At 41.4% G+C, this 13289-nt stretch overlaps 1 protein-coding gene across 6 annotated transcripts in view; it reads left to right on the top strand.

The window, feature by feature from the left end:
• FERMT2 (FERM domain containing kindlin 2) overlaps positions 1–13289 on the top strand; it is a 94975-nt gene that overhangs the window by 72123 nt on the left and 9563 nt on the right. For all 6 annotated transcript variants that reach the window (XM_039469092.2, XM_039469093.2, XM_039469095.2 and 3 more), the window contains 3 exons: positions 2888–3022; positions 4365–4414; positions 5653–5777. In XM_039469092.2, coding sequence (XP_039325026.1) covers positions 2888–3022; positions 4365–4414; positions 5653–5777 — 310 coding nt within the window. The remainder of the gene's footprint in view (positions 1–2887; positions 3023–4364; positions 4415–5652; positions 5778–13289) is intronic.

Consider the following 13289-nt stretch of genomic DNA (forward strand, 5'->3'; position numbering starts at 1 on the left):
TTTCCCTTGGAAAGAAAATATTTATTAAAAATCAGATTTCTGAAATTGAATCTGACGCTTACCTGCATAATTTCATAAATAGCTGGCATGATAAAACGGGCTATAGCAAAGCAATACTTTTAGGTGATAAGATTTAGAGAGACTGGTGAAAGCAAACCTGTTTCTACAATGATAATCCTTAGGTAGACAGCTAATATTTTCCTTAGATTAAACCAGTTTTTTCATATGTGGTTCTTACATACCACCTCCTTCAGAATTATAGGGGAGCTTATTAAAAAATTAATTATTGTCGTCATTAGTAACATTAGGATGGCATCCACAAATTCACATTCTTACAGATACTGAGGTCTGATGACCAAAGTAATTCATCTTTCTTAAATTTCAGATATCGGAGTAATGCTTTGGCAAGTATTCCCAGTTACGATGGGATTTTGGGTTCAGCCTAAAGTCCTGATAAAGTCGATGTTCTATAAATAACGGAAGCACAGGAAGCAAAGTTGACATTCAGTTGAAGAACTTTCACTGTAGAAAGGATTTTGTTTTTCCTTAGAACACAAACAAAAATGCTCTCAGTCTTCCAAATGCCTTCTTTTATGCCTCCAGAAAAGTTTTCACTAGTGACTGAAAGAGTTGCCCTTAGAAAGCAAGAATGGGGAGTGGGGTTAGCCAAAAAACAAAAATTTAAACAGCAAGAACAGCTAATTTTCACCTTAGTTTACATAATGAAAGAAGGGAGTTGCAAAGATACATAGACAAGGAAAATGCCAGGTGACAGATGGATTAATCAGTTATTTTCTAGGGACTTGCTTAATGAGTCAGTGAAGATCCTGTATTGTGCTTTTAGATAATTCAGATTCTCTGGCGAACTTCTTGAATTAAATTCTGGAGCAGTTTGTTGGGAGTCCCCTCACCTGGTTATGGCATTCTTCCTGCATCCTTCTCACTTTGAACACAGGCTCATAATGTTCTAGTGGAGGTTTGGCCAATGATAGAATAATGCCTGTAAAAATATGTGTGAAAGACCACAGTTACTATGCTATCGCTTTATTTTTGTATTAAAAAATAGTACATGTTTATGGTTATTGTTTTTAAAACCAACAGATGCCTACTATATGCCTGGCACATAGTAGGTACTCAAAAAGTGTTTATAAAATGAGAGTACACACAGTAATGCTTTCACAGAAATGGCATGATTCTGCAGCCCACCCTCATGGGCTGCACATCAGTACAGAAGGAACACCTCAGAGACACCATAGATTTTAGTTCATGGAAATGGAATGGTCTCAAAGCACAGCCCTCCAAGACCATTTCAGAGTCTAGATTTATTGAGAGTATTTTGGCATACAGATCCCTTGAGTTGCTGGAGGCTTTCTTAGAGACCTCAGGCTGTAGGAAGCCATCTAGTACCAGAGTAAGCAAACTGTGAAAGTATGGTGAGGAGGAGATGTCTGGATTTTTTTTTTTTTTTTTTTTTTTTTTTTTTCAGAGAGAGCCTAGACTCTTAAGTATCCTCTCCTTGGGACACCTGGATCCTTGTGTAAAGTAAACTTACAATAGTAAAAAGAAGCAAAGCAATATAAAACAAGAAGGTGGGGATAAAAAGTAAAGTAGATGAATTAGTAACATTATTTTTAAAGCATTTAGGTCAGAGTATATATATAAAATTTAAGAAAGCAAAGCTGGATTTTGTAAGTTCCATTCACAGCCAAGATTTCTCTAGTAGTATGACTCATAAGGACATTTTGCATCAGAATTACCCAGAGCAGTGAGTAAAAATGGCAGATTCCAGGCTGGACCCCAGACTTCCTGAATGATGATCTCTGGAGGAAACCTAAGGATCCGTATTATACTCTGGCATTTGGGACCAGAGGCCCTCAATCTCTACCTCATTTTCCACAATTTATGAACATGGACGTTTCTACCATTGTAAGATCTCATTTCAACACAATTGAAGTAGCCAGATACTATTAACTACTAATCGCTAAACCTTAAAACACAGAATAACATTGGTAAGTGGTCTCAGATTAGTTCACTAAGTGTTCCCATGAATAGATTGTATTAAATGAATAATTCAGACATTTGGAATGCTACTTGTTGCTTTGAAAGGTAACTGATTAAGATATAAAAGTTCTACTGACCTTTGTAGAAAACCTAAGTCTTAACATAAAAATCTATTAGATTATGAATATTTGTTCTAAGTCACTTACTGAAGTGTATTTAAAATCAATAACTAGTAATTCTCTATCCCAAAATTTTCCTGTCTACATATGATTAGTCATCACTACTCACTAGTCTCTCCATCTCCTTCCCACCCACGTATATGTAGGTGTCCATGTGCGTACTGACATACACAAACATTCTTATGTATGAGAATACAGAGCATTGAATCAAGGATGGGGAAAAAGTGGCCCTTTAGCTTTTGACATAATAATAATGACTTTCTCCTGGGTTATAGGAGTAATGTACAGTATTCAGTGTTAACTTTTACAAAAGACTTCATGCATATTCTATATGTCCATTCAATATTCATTGATAACAGGCCCTGTTTTGGACACAGGGAAGATTACAATGAGAAAAAGTTAAAAATCTCTGTTAATGTAAAGTACAGTTGAGGATCAGTTAACTCTCTTAAGTCTTAGGGTCCCCAAACTATGAATTCATTGGTATGTGTCCAAAGACCCTACTTCTATTGGATAAATATTTATTAGCAGGTTTAGAATATTGATTTCAGGTGCCATGCCCTTTATTTCCCACATTCCAGTTCCCAGGCGCTTCTCTCTTTGCAAATTAGGTACTGAAAAGCATTAAATATAGATTCAGAGTCTAAGTTTCATTTTAGAGCTTTACAGTTATAGCAGTCATTTTAATAAAATAATTCTGGTTTCAGTATCATATCAATAAGCTGTCAATCATGACGTCAGAGAATCATTTGAACAACAGTGACAAAGAAGTTGATGAAGTTGATGCTGCCCTTTCAGACCTGGAGATTACTTTGGAAGGGGGTAAAACGTCGACAATTTTGGTAGGGTCAATCTTTTTCTTAACCTACTAACGTAGTTTGAATTGATGCATACCATTTTGTGGAATTAGGTTCATAGTATTCGGGGAGTTAGTGGAGAGAAATATTTAATGCTTTAGAGAAATCAAATGTTAATTTTTCAGAACTTTGAGCAAAGTGGTTGTTTTGAGACAGGGTCTTGCTCTGTTGCCCAGGCTGGAGTGCAGTGACACACATCATTGCATCCTCAAACTCCAGGGCAAAAGCTGTTTTCCCGCCTAAGCCTCCTGAGAAGCTGAGACTGTAGGCATGCACCACCACACTTGGCTAATTTTTTATTTTCTGTAGAAATGGGGTCTTACTGTGTTGTCTAGTCTGATCACAAACTCCTGGCCTTAAGCAGTGCTCCCACCACCACTGGGAAGTTTGTTTTTAAAGTGATATTTTTAAAAAGTTTTTAAAGTGTATTAGTCTCTAGTGCAATCAACACAGTAAGAATAGATCTTCTGATACTCTCCAAATTCTTTTACGAATGGTGAGAAAACATTTCTGCAGAGGAAAGTAATCTCAAGTCATGGTAAAAATCCACTTAGTGATGGGCACATTTGAAATACTACAAAAATTAAAAAATAAATCTTGGGAAAATTGTGAAATGCTGAGTTTGGTTCTGTTGTTGTTGTTGTTGTTGTTGTTGTTGTTTTTGAGGAGGAATTTCACTCTTGTTACCCAGGCTGGAGTGCAATGGCGCGATCTCGGCTCACCACAACCTCCGCCTCCTGGGCTCAAGCAATTCTCCTGCCTCAGCCTCCTGAGTAGCTGGGATTACAGGCACGCGCCACCATGCCCAGCTAGTTTTTGCATTTTTAGTAGAGACGGGGTTTCACCATGTTGACCAGGATGGTCTCGATCTCTCGACCTGGTGATCCACCCGCCTTGGCCTCCCAAAGTGCTGGGATTACAGGCTTGAGCCACCGTGCCCGGCCTGAGTTTGGTTTTTAAGTATAGGGATTAGTTACTGCTGAAGAAACACTTATTTCCAGGCTTTAACAATGTACAAATTTATATGTAGCTACAGATTCAGCGGTATTAAAGATAGCATATTCTTACGGGTTGTATAAATTGCCATTTTGATGAAAATTTTGTTAACTTTTTATGCTGTTTGAAAATGCGCTTGTTAAAAATGCTAGTTGAAAATGCCAAGAATGCTGTCCACAAGACTATGTATTGTGACTGTGTTGTTTAAATCTTTATAATCTGTATTTTATGTCATTCTGTTTATTAAGTAACCCAGTTCTTGGTATCAGATACCAAACATTATAATTTCAAATTTCAAAAAAAATTAAAAAAGGATTTAACTCTCTTTTAGGGTGACATTACTTCCATTCCTGAACTTGCTGACTATATTAAAGTTTTCAAGTAAGTACAAAAAGAGGAGGGATTCCAGATGTTAATGGCTGTCAGTTTTATAGTCATAGTCACATTATTGAAACTTAACTTTTAAGTTTGACCAACAGACGCATCCACTGTAAAAGGATTTACCAGTTGGATGAACACCAAATACCATGAGAGAAAATAACCACTTTTACCAAATTAAAATCACAATGCTCATTTTTTATCAGATAAATATTTTCCTTAAAAAAATATATATATATTGTGAAACCTAGATTGCATCATAGAGATGCTGAAACACAGTAATACAGTGGCACAGCCCCGCCCTCTGGGCCTCAGTTGGAAGCAGTACATAATGAACTGTGTTACTACCAGTGTTATTTCCCCGTTCAGGGCTTAAGATTCCACTGAACTCTGTTCATGCAACATTTTATGTAAAGTTCTAGTATATCTGATCTAGATTTTTAAACACTCTTTCCAGCTATATTCCACAGAATCAAGAGAGCTTAGCATTAAGGTAGAGAGGAGAAAAAGGAAAGGAAGTGTAATGTACTGTTTTCTACTATGTAAGATATAAAATTACTCTAGAATAAACCATTTACCATAGTTGAACATACAACAGTTCAAAATACGGAACATTTCTGAGACAAGGGCATGATTTCAGATGCCACTGCCTTGCCGTTTCTCCTTGTCCTTTGACACACCTTTCTCATTTACCTGCACCTTTCCTTACACACCCTTATGACTGCTGTGTCATCTTCCTTCTGTGTTCACATTGGAGTGGCAAGTTAATGTCACCATTGGAATTTACCCCAGAGAAAGAAGCACTTCCCCTCAGTCCTGCCAGGTAAACTTGCATCTTTATAGAGGCTCCACCGCAGCCTTGCAGACACCCATAAACCTGCAGGTAATTACAGGATCCAGGAATCTTCCAGTTACTGACATTTACTTCAGCTTTCTTTTCCCACTCTTTCTGTGTGACCTGCTAGTTAGTGAGAGATGAGATGGCTCCAGTTGCAGAATACTGGAAGGCAGGCCCTACCGCCTTTCTCTTCTGCATGCTCACTATTTGATCTTCTAGAGCAGATTGAGAAGGGAGTTGCACATCCAGTAACAGCTGTTACTACACTAGTCACATTAGAAGACACTGACCAAGGGGGATCAATTTCAGCACGTTTAAAACTTGACCCCAGACTTAATATTGTGAAAGTTGCTAATAAAGTTACTTCAAAGTAATTTTTTTGTTAATTCTATTTGATACATAGGCCAAAAAAGCTGACCCTGAAAGGTTACAAGCAGTATTGGTGCACCTTCAAAGACACATCCATTTCTTGCTATAAGAGCAAAGAAGAATCCAGTGGGACGCCAGCTCATCAGATGAACCTCAGGGGTAAGGAGAGTCTGGCACGACTGTTGTTGATGGTGGCATTCCCATGGGCCTAATAGTCAATGAGCTACTTGCTGGGATAAACAAGTTTTTAAAAATCAGTTTCTTTACTCCTTTGGGTACTTTAAAAATGTTTAGTTACGGCCGGGCGCGGTGGCTCAAGCCTGTAATCCCAGCACTTTGGGAGGCCGAGGTGGGCGGATCACGAGGTCAAGAGATCGAGACCATCCTGGTCAACATGGTGAAACCCCGTCTCTACTAAAATTACAAAAAATTAGCTGGGCATGGTGGTGCGTGCCTGTAATCCCAGCTACTCAGGAGGCTGAGGCAGGAGAATTGCCTGAACCCAGGAGGCGGAGGTTGCGGTGAGCCGAGATCGTGCCATTGCACTCCAGCCTGGGTAACAAGAGCGAAACTCTGTCTCAAAAAAAAAAAAAAAAAAAAAAAATGTTTAGTTACATCTGTTTTACATAGTTCTTTTCACAGTTTTGAAGTATTCAATTCCACATAAATATTATGTTGTAATCTCTGTGCAGACCTGACCTGAAATGTATGATTCAGCTTTTTTTGTGTTGAATCTCGCTCTGTTGCCCAGGCTGGAGTGCAGTGGTGCAATCTCGGCTCACTGTTACTTCCACCTCCCAGGTCCAAGTGATTCTCATGCCTCAGGCTTCCCAGTAGCTGGGATGACAGGTGTGCACCACCACACCCGGCTAATTTTTGTATTTTTAGTAGAGACAGGGTTTTGTCATGTTAGCCAGACTGGTCTCAAACACCTGGCCTCAAGTGAACTGCCTACCTCAGCCTCCCAAAGTTCTGGGATTACAGGCGTCAGCCACCATATCCAGCTGGTTCTGCATTTCTGACTTGTCCAGTAAACTTAGGTTGTCTTTTGATCTTCAGCACTAAGGATATTTAGCTTTTCCTTATCTGCAGGGGCTGCCTCCTCGTCTGCTTTGGATTCTATCTCATTTTCAACCACGTTGTAGTCATCCCTTGGCTTTGCTGGTTTCTCCCTTCATCTTCAGCATCCTGTTCTTCCTCACCCTCACTGATAACAGGCTGGTCCCACTCAGGGTCCTCTCAACCTCTGAATTTTCCTGACTTGCCATTGGGGTAGCTGAGACTTTCAGGGTTTGGCCAAGTCCTTCCCCCTCCCCAACACCTCTTCTTCACACAGTTTTGTGTTTGCTTTCAGCCTGGCTTCTGAGGTCATCCTCAGAGGCTTCTAGCTGACACCTTGAGTCTCATTGGTTTCCTCTGTATCCTGTCTTTTCAAATCTAAAGCTGTCTCAGAACTAGGGGCTAGTATTTGGGTTGCTCAGTTCCTTTCCCTCAGGGCAGCTGTGGCAGGCTTGCTTCCTACAGCCTGGGCTAAGCCTGGATTTGTTTTGGATTTGGATTTCCCCCCCTCTTCCCCCCGCCTCCCACTTTGTTTTAGATTCCGCCCCACCCGTACCTTTTTTTTTTTTTTTTTTTTTTTTTTTCAGTAAGGTCTGTGAGCTACAGCTTAATTTTCTATTGTGATGATTTCTTCTATTGGTTCTTCATACTGCTCCTTCACCTTTTTCATCTGATGTTGCCCTGGCTCAGCTGGTGGGCAAATTTCCTCTCCAGATTAGTCATCTTCTGCAGGTAGATGGCATTGTACTGCTGCTCACTATGATTTCTCTGCAGTGTTAATGAGCCTCTCCCTTGGGTAAAAGATTTCAGTAAAATCACCTGGTTTACTTCCAGTTTAGATACCACTTCCTCCCAAAAGCTGTATCCCCTCAGGACCACTCTCCCATGAGCACACAACCTTGGCGTCTGGCACACCTGGTGGACGACACAGTCAATTGCTGGCTCCTCATTGCTCCATAGTCCTTTTACTGTGTCCTCCCTTACAGCAAAGACTAAAAAACCAAAATTCACTTTCTGGACTAATTTCCGATGAGACTTAGATGCCAGTCAGATGCATTCATGGGAGACTTGAATTCAGAATAGAGCTGAGGGTTTAGAGACGCAGAGTATGAAAGGAGGGAGGTATTTCCTGGCCCTGGAGGTAACAGCTGCAACCACAGCCTCCTGGTTTCCCAGCTGCTTGATTATAGCAAAAGTTGTACCACCCTTGGCTAGCCAGTTCTGAGTTACTCCTAGTGGCCCAGCCCATTTTTTCTTTAGGTATGTTTGTACATACACATATTTTGTAGGTAAGGCAGTATGCCTTTCTAATTCAAAGTATTCAACAGCACCAAGGAAAAGGGCTGCAGACTGATTTCACAAAAATGACTCCCGAAACAATTTTATTTAACACTTAAAACACAGAGGTACTTTTCCTGATGCATATTTCTAAATTGTTCTTAGTACAGTCATGTATCATTTAACAGTGGGGATACATTCTGAGAAATGTGTCACAGGCGATTTTGTCATTTTGTGAATATTATGGAGTGTGTGTACTTACACAAACCAAGACGTTACCGCCAACTGCACGCCTAGGCCATATGGGATAGCTAATTGCACCTAGGCTGCAAACCTGTACAGCATGTTACCATACTGAATACTGAAGGCAACTGTTTCACCATGGTATTTGTTATCTGAACATATCTAAATCTAGAAAAGGTACAATAAAAATATGGTACACTTGGCTGGGTGCAGTGGCTCCTGCCTCTAATCCCAGCACTTTGGGAGGCCAAGGCAGGTGAATCACCTGAGGTCGGAAGTTTGAGACCAGCCTGGCCAACATGGAGAAACCCCGTCTCTACTAAAAATACAAAATTAGCCAGGAATGGTTGCACATGCCTATAATCCCAGCTACTTGTGAGGCTGAAGCAGGAGAATCGCTAGAACCCAGGAGGTGGAGGTTGCGGTGAGCTGAGATCGCACCATTTCACTCCAGCCTGGGCAACAAGAGTGACTTCGTCTCAAAAAAAATACATATATGGTCCATTTGTATAGGGCAATTACCATGAATGGAGCTTGCAGGACTGGAAGTTGCTCTGGGTGTGAGTGGTAGTGCGTGAATGTGAAGGCCTAGGACATTATTGTACACTACTATAGGCTTTGTAAATACCATACACTTAGGCCGCACTAAATTTATTTTAAAACTTAATTTTCTTTCTTCAAACCTTTGCTTATTATAACTTTGTAAACTTAACTTCTTGATTCTTTTCTAATGATACTTAGCTTAAAACATTGTACAGCTATACAAAAATATTTTCTTAATTTATATATTTATCCTATATGCTTTTTTGTATTTAGATTTTTTTAAACCTTTTATTAGTTTAAATCACAGGCACACACATTAGCCTAGGCCTACACATGGTCGGGATCATCAGTATCACTGTCTTTCACCTCCACATCCTGTTTAACTGGAAGGTCTTCAGGGGCAGTAACAAGCATGGAGCTGTGATTTCCTATGGTAACAATGCCTTCTTCTGGAATCCCCCTGAAGACCTGTTTGAGGCTGTTTTGCAGTTAACTTTTTTTATATAAATACAAGTACATTGTAAAATAATGACCAAAAAAACAGTAAATACATAAACCAGTAACATAGTCGTTGATATCAAGTATTATGTACCGTTTGTAATTGTACATGCTATGACTTTCTATGACTGGCAGCAGAGTAGGTTTGTTTACACAGATGTGAGCGATGATGTTACGACAGCTACAGTGTCACTAGGCAGTAGGAATTTTTCAACTCCATTATAGTCTTAGGAGGGCACTGTTGCTGTCGTATATGCCGGCTGTTGTTGACCAAAATGCTGTTACGCAATGTGTGACTGTATATTGTACAAAAGATGTGTTTAGTGTATTTCAACACAGTGTTGAACTCTATACCCTGAGCTCTGCATAGTAGTCACTTGAACTGTTGCTTTTAAAGTTACACAAATTTTATTTTATTTATTTATTTTTTTGAGACGGAGTTTCGCTCGTTACCCAGGCTGGAGTGCAATGGCGCGATCTCGGCTCACCGCAACCTCCGCCTCCTGGGTTCGGGCAGTTCTCCTGCCTCAGCCTCCTGAGTAGCTGGGATTACAGGCACGCACCACCATGCCCAGCTAATGTTTTGTATTTTTAGTAGAGACGGGGTTTCACCATGTTGACCAGGATGGTCTCGATCTCTTGACCTCGTGATTCACCCGCCTCGGCCTCCCAACGTGCTGGGATTACAGGCTTGAGCAACTGTGCCCAGCACAGTTATACAAATTTTAAATAAAACAGAAAACCTCAGTCCTGGGTAGAGAATTACTGTTCCCACATGTTGGAATTCTGTAATTGACCTGAAACTCTTTCATTAGGGTCACTGCCTTCCTCTCTTGGTCATGAGCATTTCACTTTTGGGTCCCTGGCACTGTTTGTTGCTCTCAGGAGCCACGGCAGCCTTCTCTTGCTTCCCAGGACCAGCTTAAATGATTCACTATTGACTTGGAGACTAGATCTGTCTTCTAGACCCTGTTCTCACTGTCCCCATTACATCTTAACCTTCTTCCTGTATAACTAAGAGGTCAAGTCCTGGCATGGAATTAATACATTTATAAACTGTTCTCAGTTTTCATCCCACTGCTCCCAAGTCCTCTCCAAGTACTCCTCACGCTCTTCATCACACGCACCATAGTGACACCTTGACCAAGGATAAAACAGCCTGGATTCTGCTTTTCTGCTAATCAAGCCCTATGACTGTTGTCATTTGATTTTTTTGAGACTTGTGTTGCACGTGTTTGTCTCCAGCTCCTGGGCTCAAGTGATCCTCCCACCTTAGCCTCCTGAGTAGCTGATACTGCACGTGTATACCACTACACCTGGTTTAGACCTATAATTTTGGAAAGACAGCACATCTGGGCCTTAGTATCTTCTTCTGAGAAATGAGAGTGTTGGACTGGATGCCAAGGCTTCATAGAGATCTAAAGTGCAAAGGTTTTAAAAATTCATTTCAGCTAATACTAATTGAACTCCCGTGCCCCAAACTGTACTGGGAACTAGAAATAAAAGGAAGAGCCACCTGCAGTCCCAATCCTCAAGATAGTTTCACACTTGTTGGGGAGATAAAGAATTACAATTTGGGTAATAAACAGTACTTTGGAAAGTAAAGAAAGGAGCAAGGGGTGAGTGTTCTCTGTAACTTAATCTTCAGTGAGGATGGAGAGCCAGGCACAGTGGCTGGCTCTGTAATGTAATGTAATGCCTGTAATCCCAGCTACTCAGGAGGCTGAGGTGGGAGGATCACTTGAGCCCAGGAGTTCAAGACCAACCTGGGCAACATAGCAAGACCCATCTCAAAAATAAAAAAGAAAAAGAAAAGCCTAGAGAAAAGCACCAGCAACTGTAGAGAGTTTTGTGCTGCTGGAATATAGAATTTAAGGGGAAGAATGACACTTTAATAGCTATTTAATCTGATTCCTGCTAACATTAGAGATGTCACAGAAGAAACTGGCAGACATTAGATGATAAAGGTTTTTTGAACTGGCAGCAGTGACATGTCACTGAAAGAATATTAACACAAAAATGACAAGATCCATATTTATACCAGTTATGGTGCAGAGCAGTAATTTTAGATGATACTAATCCAGATGATGGTCATCAACATGGGGTGAGAAAACGGGCAGATTGAACAGATAACTGAAGAAGTTTGGTCAACAGACTGGGTGATTACTTGGGAGGAGGTTGAAATGGGGTCATTTTTCTGACTTGTGCAGTTGTGTGGATAGTATGATACTGAGATAGGAATGTAGAAGAGTGAGGTGGGTTTGCGGGGAAGATGAGTTTAATTTGGGGATATTTTGAATTTTAGGTGCCTGTGGGGTATCTATTTACAGATAACCTGTAGACATCAGATTAGTGGAGAGATACATTTGCTATAGATAATGATGTGGTAGCAGTTAGCATTAATGGTAATAAGTGCGGCCATTGGAATGGTTGTCTATACTATGAGAAAACAAGACTAAGAACAAAACCCTGCAGATGACTCATGCTTAAGAGACAGGGCAGGTTAGAAGAAGGGGAGCTTGCAAAGGAAACAAAAAAATGCATAGGAAGACTATGGCAATGAGGTATGATGAAAGCTAAGTTAAAAGTTGTTTTAGGCCGGGCGCGGTGGCTCAAACCTGTAATCCCAGCACTTTGGGAGGCCGAGGCGGGTGGATCACGAGGTCAAGAGATCGAGACCATCCTGGTCAACATGGTGAAACCCTGTCTCTACTAAAAGTGCAAAAAAATTAGCTGGGCATGGTGGCACGTGCCTGTAATCCCAGCTACTCAGGAGGCTGAGGCAGGAGAATTGCCTGAACCCAGGAGGCGGAGGTTGCGGTGAGCCGAGATCGCGCCATTGCACTCCAGCCTGGGTAACAAGAGCGAAACTCCGTCTCAAAAAAAAAAAGAAAAAAAAATGAACCTTATCTATGAACAAGGAAGGGGGAAAGAGGTAACAGAAAAGGGAGGTATGTTGTGGTGTAAGATGGGAGAGACTCAAGGAAATTAAATGCTGACAGAAATGTGGCAGTAGAAAGAAGGAAACCTAGCGTCCGAGAGAGGGGATCTCAGTGGTGGAGCAGCGTTCCTGCGATGGTAATGAACTCAGCCCGCTTGGATAGGAAAGCTGAAGGATAAGGGATACCTCTTGCATTGTGTAGAAGCAAGGACAGCTAAGTATATCTTGTAGGGTGGCAGGAAATGGATGGACTTCACTTCTGGGCTTTCATTTCCTTGTAGACATAAGAGGTGGCGTTGTCCCCGGAGAGTAAATGACATTATAGGATGTCTGAGAAGATTTGAAATAGGCAGTATTGAAAATGTCCGTATAGCCGGGCGTGGTGGCTCACGCCTGTAACCCCAGCACTTTGGGAGACCAATGCGGGCCGATCATGAGGTCAGGAGTTTCAAAACCATCCTGGTCAACACGGTGAAACCCATCTCTATTAAAAATACAAAAATTAGCCGATCGTGGCGGCATATGCCTGTAGTCCCCACTATTCAGGCGGCTGTGGCAGAAGAATCACTTGAACCTGGGAGGTGGAGGTTGCAGTGAGCCTACATCACGCCATTGCACTCCAGCCTGGGCAACAAAGAGCAAAACTCCATCTCAACAACAACAACAACAAAAATGGAATAGAAAATATCTATATAAACACAGAGGGAATGCAACCTAAAGTGCCCAGTTGAGGTTGCTATCCATGAATCTCTAGTGAAACCTTTTTTTCTTGCTCCTTCCCCTTTTGCAGTGCTAAGCAGTCTGAGTGGAGGCAAGGAACAGTTAGAGGGATTTATTTAGCTAGGGTGCAGATTTTGGCTAGGAGGATGTGTAATGTGAAGACAGTGGGTCTAGGCAGTTGGAGTTGATGTCCAGTGAAGGCTCGGCTGGATTGGGAAGGAGGGAGCTGTTGCTTCCTTCTGTTGCTGTTGGGGAGAAAATGGAGCGGGTGCAGGATAGGGTTCCTCAAAGAGTTTGGTAAGAGTTAGGATTAGAGCCGGGCGCGGTGGCTCAAGCCTGTAATCCCAGCACTTTGGGAGGCCGAGGCGGGTGGATCACGAGGTCGAGAG

Source organism: Saimiri boliviensis, chromosome 2 (genome assembly GCF_048565385.1).
Source record: "Saimiri boliviensis isolate mSaiBol1 chromosome 2, mSaiBol1.pri, whole genome shotgun sequence".
Taxonomy (NCBI): domain Eukaryota; kingdom Metazoa; phylum Chordata; class Mammalia; order Primates; family Cebidae; genus Saimiri; species Saimiri boliviensis.